The 13291-nt window shown below is 44.2% G+C and overlaps 1 protein-coding gene across 1 annotated transcript in view; it reads right to left on the bottom strand.

Annotated features, from left to right (window-relative positions):
* Window positions 1–13291, bottom strand: part of NEO1 (neogenin 1) — a 187651-nt gene that overhangs the window by 21084 nt on the left and 153276 nt on the right. Inside the window, exons 20-22 of the mRNA XM_043980302.1 lie at window positions 9335–9529; window positions 8487–8519; window positions 5900–5968 (exon numbers count right to left, since the gene is read on the bottom strand). Of these exons, the coding sequence (XP_043836237.1) occupies window positions 5900–5968; window positions 8487–8519; window positions 9335–9529 (297 nt within the window). The remainder of the gene's footprint in view (window positions 1–5899; window positions 5969–8486; window positions 8520–9334; window positions 9530–13291) is intronic.

The raw sequence follows: 13291 nt of genomic DNA, 5'->3' as shown, positions 1-13291 counted from the left end.
TCTGGGATCACCCCTTTCCCTCATCACACCCCTAGCTCTTCTTGTCCTCTGAAGCTCCAGGCCACCTGCCCCATTTCCAGTCTGCTCTTTCAACTACAGTCAAGGGAAGCAACCCTTGTGGGGATGCAATCAGGTGGCTGGACAGACATAACGATGGTGGTGCCCTCCACAGCCACCATAAAGTCAGGAAGAAGGGGGGAAGGTAATGAGTTGTTTTGGACAGGCTGACCGGGAGATGCCTGTAGGACATCCAGTTTAATGAGTCCAAACAGCATCTGACAATGGATGGATCCCAGCCATGAGACTAAATATGCAGAGGTGCAAATCTTTTGCACAGGGAGCTGATAAGGTCCATGAGTGAGCTGATAAAGCCAGAAAAGGGCTTCAGAGGGAGCAAGAACCAGGAAAAGAGACTGAGAAAGGGGAGGAGAAGCGGGACATCTGGGAACACAGGAAGGCCAACAGCCTCAAACGCTGCAGCGTTCACAAAAGATGAGGACTGAGTCCATGTGGATTTTAGGAAAACTGTGGGAACATCGAGAGAGCAGTTTCAATGGAACGATGAGGTCATGCTCTTGCCTTTCAGAATCCTCTGCTTTTTCCCAAGGATTTGGGAAGCCTTTTCTGCTCCCCTCATTGCTAGCTTTCTCCATCTTCCAATTTTCTTTTGTTTGCTTAACTGTATCCATTGTGTGCTTCCTCTATTCCAACCTAATGTAAGCTCTACAGGTGAAAGGACTGTTTTTAATCCTTATCTTTGTAATCATATTGCCTAGCATGGAGCTTTGCACAGAGTAGGTGCTTAATCATGCTTGAATAATCGAATGAATGTACAGTACATTCCTTCAATGACCTATTTTCATCTGTCTTCTCTGCTCTCTGTGCCTTGACTCACATCATCTTAGGCCCAGGATGCATTTTCACTTGTTTGCTAAGACCCCACCTTCTTCCAAGGAGTAAGACCCTTTTCTAACAACTCATTCAACATACATGCCAGAAATATAAACCACAAAGAGGTGAACTTTCCCTAGGGCAAAGTACCTGAAGACCTTAGAATTTAGAGCTGAAATTCACTCTCTCCATCTACTGGTTTTGTTATCTTGTTAAAAAAAGAAAATGGGGTTAATTGGGTATGCCCCACTCTTGACAATGGCTGTTGCTTCCCCTTCTACTTGGTCTGCATCTATAGAGAATTTACAAAGCACTTCCTGTGTGCTTAGCCCTGAATTCATGCTGAGCTAAGCACTGGGGGATCCCAAAACAAGATGGTCCTGACCCTCAAGGTGCTTACCCTGTAATGGGGGAAGAAAATAAAAGGGGTAGGTAGAAAGCTGGGGACGGGGCAAGGAATTCAGAGTAGAACAGTTTGGATAGTGTGCCAGGCTGAAGTGAACAGCATGGCAGATCGTTCTGGTGACCGGTTGCTTTGGAAACTGTTACATCTTTATTGACCCATTCTAGACTTTCCCAGGAAGCAAAATCAAGCTCACTGGGCTACTCTGTAGCAGCTGGTGGCATGATGGATAGAGCATTGGGCCTGGAGACAGGAAGTCCTTGGTTAGGTGCTATATCAAAGTGAGCTAAGATGATGAGGATGGTTATATTTTTTTTTTAAGCTGGGTATTTGCTTTTTTTTTTTTTTTTTTGGCAGGGCAATGAGGGTTAAGTGACTTGCCCAGGGTCACACAGCTAGTAAGTGTTAAGTGTCCGAGGCTAGATTTGAACTCAGGTCCTTCTGAATCCAGGGCCGGTGCTTTATCCACTACACCACCTAGCTGCCCTCTATTTGGTCTTTTTTTTTTGTTCAGTATTTTATTATTTTCCAGTTACTTATGAGGATAGTTTTCAACATTTGTTTTCATAGGATTTTCAGTTCCAGATTCTTCTCCTACCCTCCCTTCTCTCCCTCTTCCCCAGGACAGAGATAAAATAAAGGTTATATATGTGCAATCACATAAAACATATTTCTGCATTAGTCGTATTGTGACAGAAGAGTCAGAGCACAAGAGAAATACCTCAAAGAATTAAAAAAATAAACAGCCCAAAAGTAGAAACGGTATGGTTCAATCTGCATTCCTAAACCACAGTTCCTTTTTTCTGCATATTGAGAACATTTTCTATAAAAGAGCCAAGTCTGTCACCATTGTTCATCACACAATGCTGCTGCTACTGTATACAATGTTCTCCTGGTTCTGCTCCTCTCAGTCAACATCAGTTCATATAAGTCCTTCCAGGTCTTTCCAAGCTCCCCCTGCTCATCATTACTTTTGACAATGATTTTTAAATTGTGTTCTAAATTTTCTTCTTCCCTCCCTCCTCATCCCTCTCTATGAAATCCTGAAATTCAATATAAATCATACATGTGCAATTATGCAAAACATCTTCTCATTAGTCAAGTTGTGAAAGAAAATAGACAAAATACCTTTAGAAGTACCAGGTCTTTAGAAAGAGGAGCTAACAAATAAAATTATACTTCAATCTGTATTCAGATACCATCAGTTCTATCTCTGTTGATGGTTTGTATTTTTCATGTGTCCTTCTGATACTGTCCTTCTGCTCATCATTTCTTTCATGGTTACTATTGTTCAACTGTATTACCCTCCATCTTAATCCCTCCCCTTGATATTTACTCTATTATCTATCTTCCTTCACCCTATCCCTCCTTGTAAAGTGTTTTGTTTCTTACTGCCCCCTCCCCCAATTTGCTCTTCCTTCCATTGCTCCTCTACTTGCTCTTAATCTTGTGGCACCTCTCCCATTTTCCAAGACCTTTCCAAGTATCACTGGCTGTAGCTCAGCAATACCTCTCCCAGTTCTTTTAGGACCAGGGGATGTAGTTCATCTGGTTCAGGTGACTTTAATAAATCAGGGGATCTATTAAAATATCAGGGATGCCTGGGCATCAACCCCCCTTCCTCATTTCTGTTTTGTCAAAGCCTCTAATTTCAGAGCGGGTAGGGAACAAGCACTTTATTGGGAGGTAGGTGTTATCAGCGTTCCCATTTCACAGGAGCAGTGTCCAAGGAGCAGTGCCTTGGCCGGAGCCACATGGCTGGTCAGTGATTCTTCCCGTATCCTTTCCATGTCTTCTTCCAACACCCATCATGGTGCTCCTCACAGTGCACATGTGTCATAAATGTTGAACTGACCTGTCTGATGCTACAGGCAAGTGGTTGATGCTCATTTCATAGCAGGGAGGTCCAAACCTTTTTTTTACAGAACAATCTTTTATTCCCCCAAAGCATTAAGACCACTGAGCAGCACCTCATGTCACCAGCAAGAGGGAGGGAAGTACTGTTGTCTCCAAAGTTACGGCTCTGATCCTCATGATTCCTGGCCTCTCCCCCAGGGCATTCCTTCCTCTCTGAGCCTCCAGGACGCGGCTCTCTTCAGTTTGTCTATTTGTTCCTGCTTTGTCTCCTCAGATGTACTGGGTCATGTCACCTCAGTGCTGATCTACCCTTGTATCTGGACTACGAATAGGACACATTTAAATGAGCACCACATTCAAAGTGCCAGAAGACTTTTGGGACCCCTCCTCTGGGGCTTTAGCTTCATGTCACCTCCACTGGACAATCTAAGTCCAGTGTCCCATGGGCTGAGCAGTGCGCCTCATCACCTCTCTCCCCAAATCTCACACTCTTCCAGTCCCTCAAGTTTGTTAATTGCCATCGTCAGTTCTTTTTTTCACCTGAGCTCCTCTATCCAAATTAGTTTCCTCTGTCTTCCATCTCTTGACTCTTTTCCCTTCTTTTTGCTCATCCCCTCCTGCCATAGCCTTTTCCTTGGTTCCCACCCTACACGGACCTACTGAAATGAGTCATATCACTCTCCTGTTTTCTCATCTCTTAGTGGCTCCCCTCCTCCCCCAGCCCCAAATCCTTTCAAGATGTGGCCCTCGCCTTCTCTTCCAGCATCACTGAAGCCTGGTGCCCTTCATACACCCATGAGGCCAGACCAATGGTTGTTTCCCCAGTCCCCCCTCCAAGTCCCCACCACTGAGCTACTTTCCCGGGCTTTGTCTCTCCTGACTGTCCCACATCAGGGGATGCTTTGCCTTCTCCCTGCCCCGTCCTGGAATCTCTGTTTGCCTCCAAATCTCATCTATCCCACATTTTACATAAGGCCTCCCCTCAAAAAGTCAGCTTGTCTCCACTCTGTCTGTATTTTGTAAGTTCCTATTTATGTGAATATCCCCTGCCCCTCGATAGAAGGCAGGCTCCAGGAGTTCCAGGACAGCTTCAATCTTGTCTTTATCTTCCCAGGCCCAGGGCACATGGTGGTCAGTCAGGTGACTCAGAGCAGCCCTGGGCCCGGAGTCAGGAAGACTTCTCCTTTTGCATTAAAAGCTGGCCTCAGACTCTTACTAGCTGTGTGACCCTAGGTAAGTCACTTAACCCCTATTTGCTTTAATCCCCTGGAGAAGGATGGCAATCCACTTGAGTATTTCTGCCCAAAAAACCCTGTGGACTGACTGGTCTATGGGTCATGAAGAGTCAGACATGACTGAATGCCTGAGCAGGAGAACAGGGCACACAGCAGACACTCATTAAAAGCATGGTGAGTGATTAAGTTTCGTGGTGGCCTCTTTTTAACTGAAATAAGGTTATAGAAGTAGTTAGTGCTCCTGCATTGAACCAGATTGGGTATTGAGATCAATCCATCAACTGTCATTGACCAGTCAAGGAGCCTTGGGTTAAGAGTAAATGCAGAATGCTCACAGGGCTCAAGAGCAGGACTTTGCACTTAGAACTGGTAATGTACATGGTGTTATTAGAGATATCTCCTAAATTTGCTGTATTCTACCCTGCTGAAGAGGAATCCTTATTTTCAGGCTTGAAAGATGCATGTTGTCTCAAACTGATCAAAGTGTGGGTCCTTTGGAGGGTGGAAGGATTGAATGAAGCAGTGTGGATTGAACACCTAGGACTATATCTTCTTATTAACATTTAACTGACCAAGAGTTTTCTTTTGAAAAGTGGCACTATTTAGCTGCATGCCACCTTCGGTCTTTGGCAGGTGGTTCAGCAACATTGACCTGTGTAGAGCAGCCACTAGAGCAGACTCAGACGGGCTCCAAAGCAGGTTTTCTCTGCTCTGCTCATGGATTCCTTTGGCAGTCTGAGGAAGCCAAGGGGGCCCCTTTTCAAAATAATGTTTTTAAAAATTTATAGAAGAGGTTAGTGAAAATAAAGACCTATTTTCCCCATCTATGAACCTCCTGGAAGAGGGGCAGTCAGTGGAAGCCAGGTTAAGACCCCCCTGTTGTAAAGAAGAGGCAAAGGAACCTGGGCAGCATTTACTAAGCTTTATTCTTGTGCTATGGGGAAGATGGTACTGAGACACACCAACTCGTAAGAAAGGAGCATATTAAATAGGTGCTACCTTACAGGAGGGGGCCTGGCGTAGTGCAAAGGACACTCACTAGTGAGCTGGGAGGCCTGCTCTGAATGCCGGCTCCGTCACTTTTCAGTTAGCTTGAGAAAGTCACGGAACTTCTTTAAGCCTCTGGTTTCCTCATCCACACAATAAGAACAAGATTTGCCCTGCCTACCTTCTGAGGGTACCAGGATGACTAAGGGAGATAACACGTATCAGATAAAGATGGGATGTTACTGAGAGGCAGCCTGGTAAAGAACACCAGACCAAGGCATCCCAGGACCTGTCCAGGGTTAAAGAGCTAATTATTGGCAAAACTGGGATGGGAACCCAGGCTTCCTATTTATGATTTAACTTAATATTCTGCCCTGGTGGGAGTGATGACAGGTTTGTGGACATGCCCAGGTCAAGAGCTTCCAACTGTACTGAGTTCAAGAACAAGGAGCCCTACGACAGAGAGTTCCACGATACAGAAAACTTCCCCTGCCCCCGATCTGAACCAGTGTGTGCAAAGTCTTACCGCTCATCGGAGGCTTGTAATCGGATCCTGTGTCAGGCGGCCTGCTTCCTTTTCCTGAAGACCCTGATGCTGAAAAAGAAACCAATCAGTCATCACTTACAGAGTCTGAATTCCTCCCATTCCATAGCCAAGGAACGTCATGCCTGCATAGACAGCAAGTGTGTAGTTTTCTATGGGACGGGCATTGTATAGGTTTGACATATCTACTACCCTGGCATCCCAAAGAACTTTCTGGTGCTGTCTGGGAGAAGTTTTACACACCTGTCAAACCTTCCACAGAGATGACACAAGGAATGACACGGTCACCATAAAGGAAGGAGCTGTTTGGTATAACAAAGCAGCAAGGCTGTTAACTGGTTTTGTGGCTAAACTGAAGGGATGTGTCCACCTCCAAAGGACTTAAACAACTCTAAAGTGAATACAGAGTGAAACGCTTCCATGTGGCTGGATTCTTCTCACCAGCGTTTCATATTCAGAATCATATGGACTTTAGGTAGGACAAGGGATGTAAATGGAGGATGAAGGCTGGCGTCACTGTCAGTCCTCCTGTCCTAATGAGTCAGCCAGGTATCAGAAGTTTGAATCTGGATGGGGAAGATGAGGAAAGTCTCTTGGCACCAGGTGGAGGAAAGTGAGATTGATGCTGCTAACTCGAGTGTCTGCAACCTTTTTCCCATGGGAAGGGCACCTTAGAAGGGCCTGTCAAAAAAAGGACACGGTCCTTCCCTGTATCACTTCAACTTCATATTAGCGGCATGTCCCTTAAACTCATCTAAGACACTCTAAAGTCAGGCAAAAGTTCTAACAGGTAAAAGCAAAGGAAATCATTAGAAACCAATTCATGGGGGCAGCTAAGTGGCACAGTGGATAAAGCACAGACCCTGGATTCAGAAGGACCTGAGTTCAAATCCGATCTCAGACACTTGACACTAGCTGTGTGACACTGGGCAAGTCATTTGACCCTCATTGCCCCCCCCCCCAAGAAACCAATTCATGGACGGATCCTGACCATTTACATGGTGTTACTCTACAGAAGCTGTTATTCAGCACTGTGCCACTCAGCATTCCTGATATTACTCAATAAATGTCTCAGACACCAGCCAACAGTGTTGTTAACACACTTTGGAGGAGCCTCGATAAAAATGCCAAGTTAAAGTTGTCTTTGATAAGAGCTCCCCATGCATAATAAACATAGGAGGAAAAAAAACACCCCCCCACCCCCACCCCAAACATCATGTAAGTAGAAAGCAGCAAGTAAGAAGGAACAGGTTTGTAGAAAATCAAGCTTGACTAGAATGTAGCTGGGAAGTATTTCTTAAAGAAATCCAACCTTGAGAGTGGCAGAAAAAGCTCTCTTTGAATCACGTAGAAGAATAAATCTGAGAGTCTCAATGTTTTCCATTAGCTTAAAGCTAGAGTTCTGTAGATTGAATGTAGAGAAAGGTGATTTTTTTTTTTAATTTTGGAGAAATAAGGGAAAGTGTCCTAGTACTGGAAAACTTACTCCCTTTCAATTTTACTCTCTCCCTGTATCTTTCATACCACCCTTAGGTTTAGGTTTGTTGCTCTGTTACCAAGACTGATAAAGATATTTACTCCCCTGGAACAGAATTTAAGAGTCTGAAATGTAAATGCATTTCTTCAAGCCCCTAAGCTCTGAGTCTTTCTCACTTCTAACAGAAGCCTAACCATGTTCCTATTATTCCTTAATTTATTATCATTTAAGCATCTTAAGAGGCTAAACTGCCCAAATTCGTTCTCTTTTATCCTCTCATAATAAATAACCACTAACTTAAAACTCAGTAAGAAAAGAATCACTTTAAATGCAGGCACTTTTTAGGTACTTACACCGAAGAGGTCATACTAATTATTCCAAGATTACTGAAATGTGGGACTAACCTATTTCTTTGTTTCCCTTCAAAGCACTCTTGACCTCGTTTTCAAAGTTATCAGATATTTTAAGAAGCTAAGAAACATAGATCTGAATTGAACGTATCTTGATGGAACAGATGGAACTTTCTAGGTTCAAAGTAAACTTTAGGAAGTTCAAGTTTTAAGATCTGCAAATTATAGACATAGACATTACCTGAAAGGCAACTAATCCAATCCCTCTCATTTTACAGATAAGTAAACTGAGGCCCAGAGAGGTTATGTGATTTTCTTAAAGCCACACAGGTACCGAACGTCAAGAGGTGGGAGACAGATTTGGCCTCATTTTAATGTTTACAAACATGATAAACATTATGTGAGTGTGGTTAGGAGCGCTGGCTTTGAGGGTACAGTCACAGCCCCCACCGCACTGACTGGGCCATCATTAAATTCCTGTACAAAGGAGAGCTTCAAACACTAACTGCCAGACCTCTGGTGCAGTAGGACTCCAATTAGTTTTTTCATGAGGCCCCTCAATAGAGGGATCAGTTCTTATTCTCCACCCTTGGTCCATAAATAGGATTCCCAGCCTCCAGGCCCGGACTCATCTCTGCCTGGATGAGCAGGCGTGTGGCCCCTTTACACACCATGCTGCACCTGGGAGAACACGACCAACAGGACAAGAAGGAGAGGACAGAGAGGCTCTTGGCTCGTTTACCTTGGTCATTAGGCATTTTGTCAGAAGAGTCCGCTGCCAGGCCAAGCACAGGGAAGAAAAACAAGAGCAAAGTCACCAGTGCGAAGGTGGGACAGACGGAGTTCTTAAAAGGACAAAACAACAAAGAAGAAGCGAAGCCCAAAGTCCAGGCTGATCATCCCTGGTTCTACACTCCTCTGTGACTGCCAGAGCCCGAGTCTCTCACACATCCTTGTGGTGCCTCCCCCCATTGCCATCCCCCAGAGACCAGCCACCAAGTACTTCTGCCAGGCCTTTGCTAAAATGGAAACATTCATCCCACATGCCAGCAAAAGAATCACACCTGTTTGGTAAACCTTGTGGTTTCCATCACCGGGAATGCAGAAGGGGGGCCCTGAGATGAAACTGGGACATAGGAACCTAGGGAAGTCTGCCTGGGTTACCTAGGGGTGATGGGTCATTTTAAGATGATCCATCACACAAGGCTGAGGATAAGGGGATTCACACACTTATTCCTGAGAGAGAAGTAAAAAATAAACTGACACCGCCATCCACCCTATTTTCTCCCCATCTTCTCCAACTGTATAAAAACAACATGAGGGCCAACTAGGTGGCACAGTGGATAGAGCACCAGCCCTGGAGTCAGGAGGACCTGAGTTCAAATCCGGCCTCAGACACTTAACCCTTACTAGCTGTGTGACCCTGGGCAAGTCATTTAACCCCAATTGCCTCACCAAAAAAAACCCCAAACAAACAAAAAAACCAAAACAACAAAATAAAAAAACCATGGGATGTTTTACTTTTCTTACTACAGAATAAGTCTTGCCATGCCTGTGTGAATGTACGAAGGACGAGCTAGGGCACTTTACCTTTAGGTGTTCGGAACTGGACTGCCTCAGACATTGGCCCCATGCCCTTGGAGTTGCGGGCTTGGATCTTGAAGTAGTATGGCGTATCAAGCGTTAACTCCTGGATCTGATGAGTCAGTCTGTTTCCCACCACAGGTTCAATAACCCAGTCGTGAATCTCTGCATTCACATCTGTACTGTAGTAAATGATGTATCCTGCCCAAAAGATTTAGGGAGAGAAGCAATCTTAGGTGATGTTTCTTTACATGTTATTAGAGCTGGTAGTTGTGTAGCATTGTAATATATGTTAAGCCCCTTACATACTTGATCTCATTCCATCCTCATTACCATCCTGTGTGCTATAAGTACTACAGATGTGGTCATCCTCACTTTACTGATGAATAACTAGGACCAGAGAGATTAGGGGATGGGATCATTTATGATCATAAAGGTCAGAGGCAGGAGTCTAACTCTGGTCTTTCCTGACTTCAAGTTTCATACTCTTTCTACTGTCTACCTAGAGATGTAAATTTAAAAATCCAAGAGAAAGAAAGAGAAAAGAAACAAATTTAATCAAAGCAAACTTAATGACTAAAAGGGAATTTCATGAATGTACTCAACTATAATTTGGGAAGCCAACAATATAATTAATGAAACAAGAAATGTAGTCACCAGCTCAAGGTATCTTTTATCTTGTGAAAATATTCTTAAAGGTGAGGATGATATAGAACAACCATCCACCCATCCATCCATCTAGTCTCCATTTAAACAAAGAGCCACATGGCCACATTTCAGGAGTACTAAAAGAAAAAAAAATGTCACCATTGGGCAAAACATTTAACTAGATTCAATTCAATTAAACAAACTTTTAAAACATCTCATTTCTAGGTAGTCGGAATACTAAGATGAAAAAATGCCAGTCCCTGTCTTCAATGAGCTTTAGGTTTAGTTGGGAGAAAAGGCCTTTTTACAAAGAAATACAATGCAAGCTAGAATGTTGTAAGCAGAGAACACAAGGAGGCAAATGAGCAATCAAAGAGGGAAAAGTCCTTCCTAGTGGAGGGGAATCAGGGAAGACTTTGGGAGGACATGGCATCACAGCTGAGTTTGGCAGGAAGGCCAGATAGAGATAAGGAAGGATGGTCTGGACAAATGCATGTAGGCAAGAAAGGCAAGAGGGAAGGAGGGAATGACTAGTTGTCCAGTTTGGCTGAAACATAAAATTGCAGAGTCTAGTGAGAAGTAAGGCTGAAAGGGCAGGCTGGAGACAGACTGTAGAAGGCCTTGAAGAGAAGGCTAAGAGGCTTATATTTTATTCAGGTAGAAAAACAGTAAGGTATGATTATTAGGATCATTTAACAAGTTAAAAACCATTGAGAATTCCCCTATTTCACGTCTTTTGGAGAGTAAGGGACAGGAAAAGAAGAGGGCCCAGTTTCTGCCCTTCCCCCACCATTTAATTTGCTCTTTTCCCCCTTTGATTTTCTAGGTAATTTCAAAGTTAACTGAGGACAAGGCAGTAACTGAGGACAAGAGGTGGTAGGAGGCGAGGCAAGGGAAGAGAGAGAATGAAGAAGAGTAACTCTGGACCCAGTTCTACTTAAATACTAAACTGAGGCCTTGTTTAAAAAAGGAAACAATGCAAAGTTCCTTAAAACCAAAATAAATGGAAAAATTGCACTAAAATCTGGCAATGGCCTAAGACACTGAAAAGAATTATGGCAAAATGCCAACTGAATAGGGAGAAAATATCAACCAATCTTGTCAGTAACTCAAGGTATCTTCCTAAAAGCTGCTTGTTAAATGTCTGAGAACTTTTTTTTTTTACTAATTCCACCAGAGGGCGCTCAGTGCATGTGTTCTAGCATCACAGAAATCTGATCCTTTTAGTACCTGATCTATCAGGGATTTCCTTCTGTTTCACTGGGTCCAAGCACCACACTGGCAGTTGATGAAACACAATGGAAACAAAAGAGTCTGCCACTCCACAGTCACTTGCAGACCAGGAGATGCAAATACAAAACCAATATGAAAACAATCACTGTCTCATTCTGGCTATAAATGACAGAAAGCCGGAGCAAGCTGACATTCGGCTGTAGAACCCAGGGGCTGCTCCTGTTCCCGGAGAGAACAAATGGGACATGCTGTATACTCCACAAGCCCCAGGGGAGGAAGGAGATGTTTTTAAGTATGCCCTATAAAGGAGAGAGTCCTGGCTGTGTAGCATCCCCTCTATCTCGGAGATCAGAATGCTAGCTTCCTATAAGTCAAGGGTCTAGCTAAAGACACGTAGTTTTTGTTGTTGTTTGTTTGTTTGTTTTTTGTGAGGCAACTGGGGTTAAGTAACTTGCCCAGGATCACACAGCTAGTAAGTGTCAAGTGCTGTGTCTGAGGCTGGATTTGAATTCAGGTCCTCCCCACTCCAGGGCTGGTGCTCTATCCACTGCGCCACATAGCTGCCCCGACATGTAGTTTTTTTTTGTTTGTTTTTTGTTGGTTTTTTTTTAGTGAGGCAATTGGGGTTAAGTGACTTGCCCAGGGTCACACAGCTAGTAAGTGTTAAGTGTCTGAGGCCAGATTTGAACTCAGGTACTCCTGAATCCAGGGCTGGTGCTTTATCCACTGCGCCACCTAGCTGCCTCTCCGACATGTAGTTTTAATGATGGCAAATGCAGAGTAATTGGAAGCATACGATTTTGAGAAATGAGAACTTAATCTGATCTAGCCTCTTGGGTCTAGTCTTGGGCCTCGAAACCCCAGTTTTTAAAGATGCTTCTCTGAAGAATGAGGGTTCCATAACTATATTAAGAACACTGAAGGGAATTCAGAGATTGGTCCACATGGATTAGAGGTGGGCATGGGACCAAGATTTGGGATGAAATGAATATGGTTGCACTTTATTCAGTTTCTCTTAGTCTTGGGGCGGGGGTGGGGGGGTGGGGGGTGGGTGTAGTTGGGCCAATTCACCAAATTCTTAGGGCAATAATCTCATTTCTTTTTTTGTTTGTATCCCTAAAAAAGTAATCAGAGGTAAGATCAGAAGTCTGGTCTTTCAAATCCAGTTTAAGAATCATTTAATAAATACCTATTCTATGTCAGACACTGTGCTAAGCACCAGGAATAGAAAAAAAGACACCAAACAGTCCCAGAGAAGATGTACACAGGATCAGCTGGAGGTTATTCCCTGGGGATGGGGAGGGGGAGGGGCAGAAGAGGCACAAGTGCTAAGGGAGACCAGGAAAGGCTTCTTTGAAGAAAGGTGAGCCTCTGGCTGAGAGTGGCAGGAAGATGGAGAGGCCACGATAGGGAGAGAAGAGGGGAGAGAAGTCCAGGCATAGGGGACAGGCAGCAAAAACGCATGGAGTCTGGAAATGGAGTGTTTTGTGCAAAGAACAGTTCAGAAGCCAGAATCACTGGATTGGAGAGTATGTGGAGGGGAGTAAAGTAAGAGGATTGCAACAGCAGGAGGGGATCAAGCCAAACAAGATTTTATATGTGATCCTGGAGGCAACAGCAAGACACTGGAGTTAAATGGATGGAGTAAGTGGAGTGTGTGTGTGTGTGTGTGTGTATATGTGTGTGTGTGTGTGTGTGTGTGTATGTGTGTGTGTGTGTGTGTGAGAGAGAGAGAGAGAGAGAGAGAGAGAGAGAGAGAGAGAGAGAGAGAGAGAGACAGAGAGAGACAGAGACAGAGAGAGCGAGAGAGAGCGAGAGAGAGCACGCGAGGGAGGGGAGGGGAGACAGACAGACAGACAACATAGCCAGACCTGCACTTTAGGAAGAACAATTCGACAGCTGAATAGAAGATATAGTGCAGTGGGAAGAGATTTTAGGGAAGGAGAAGAATCAACAGACACCTGCAATGGTCTAGACATGAAGGGGTCAGGACCTGCATTCGGGATGTACATATACAAGAGATGTTACGAATGTCCAATTGATGGGACCATGATCGGACCTGTGTGGTGAAAGAGAGTGAAG

Source organism: Dromiciops gliroides, chromosome 2, assembly GCF_019393635.1.
Source record: "Dromiciops gliroides isolate mDroGli1 chromosome 2, mDroGli1.pri, whole genome shotgun sequence".
Taxonomy (NCBI): domain Eukaryota; kingdom Metazoa; phylum Chordata; class Mammalia; order Microbiotheria; family Microbiotheriidae; genus Dromiciops; species Dromiciops gliroides.
The sequence above is the reverse complement of the archived record's forward strand: the minus strand, read 5'-3'. Positions and strand labels throughout refer to the sequence as shown.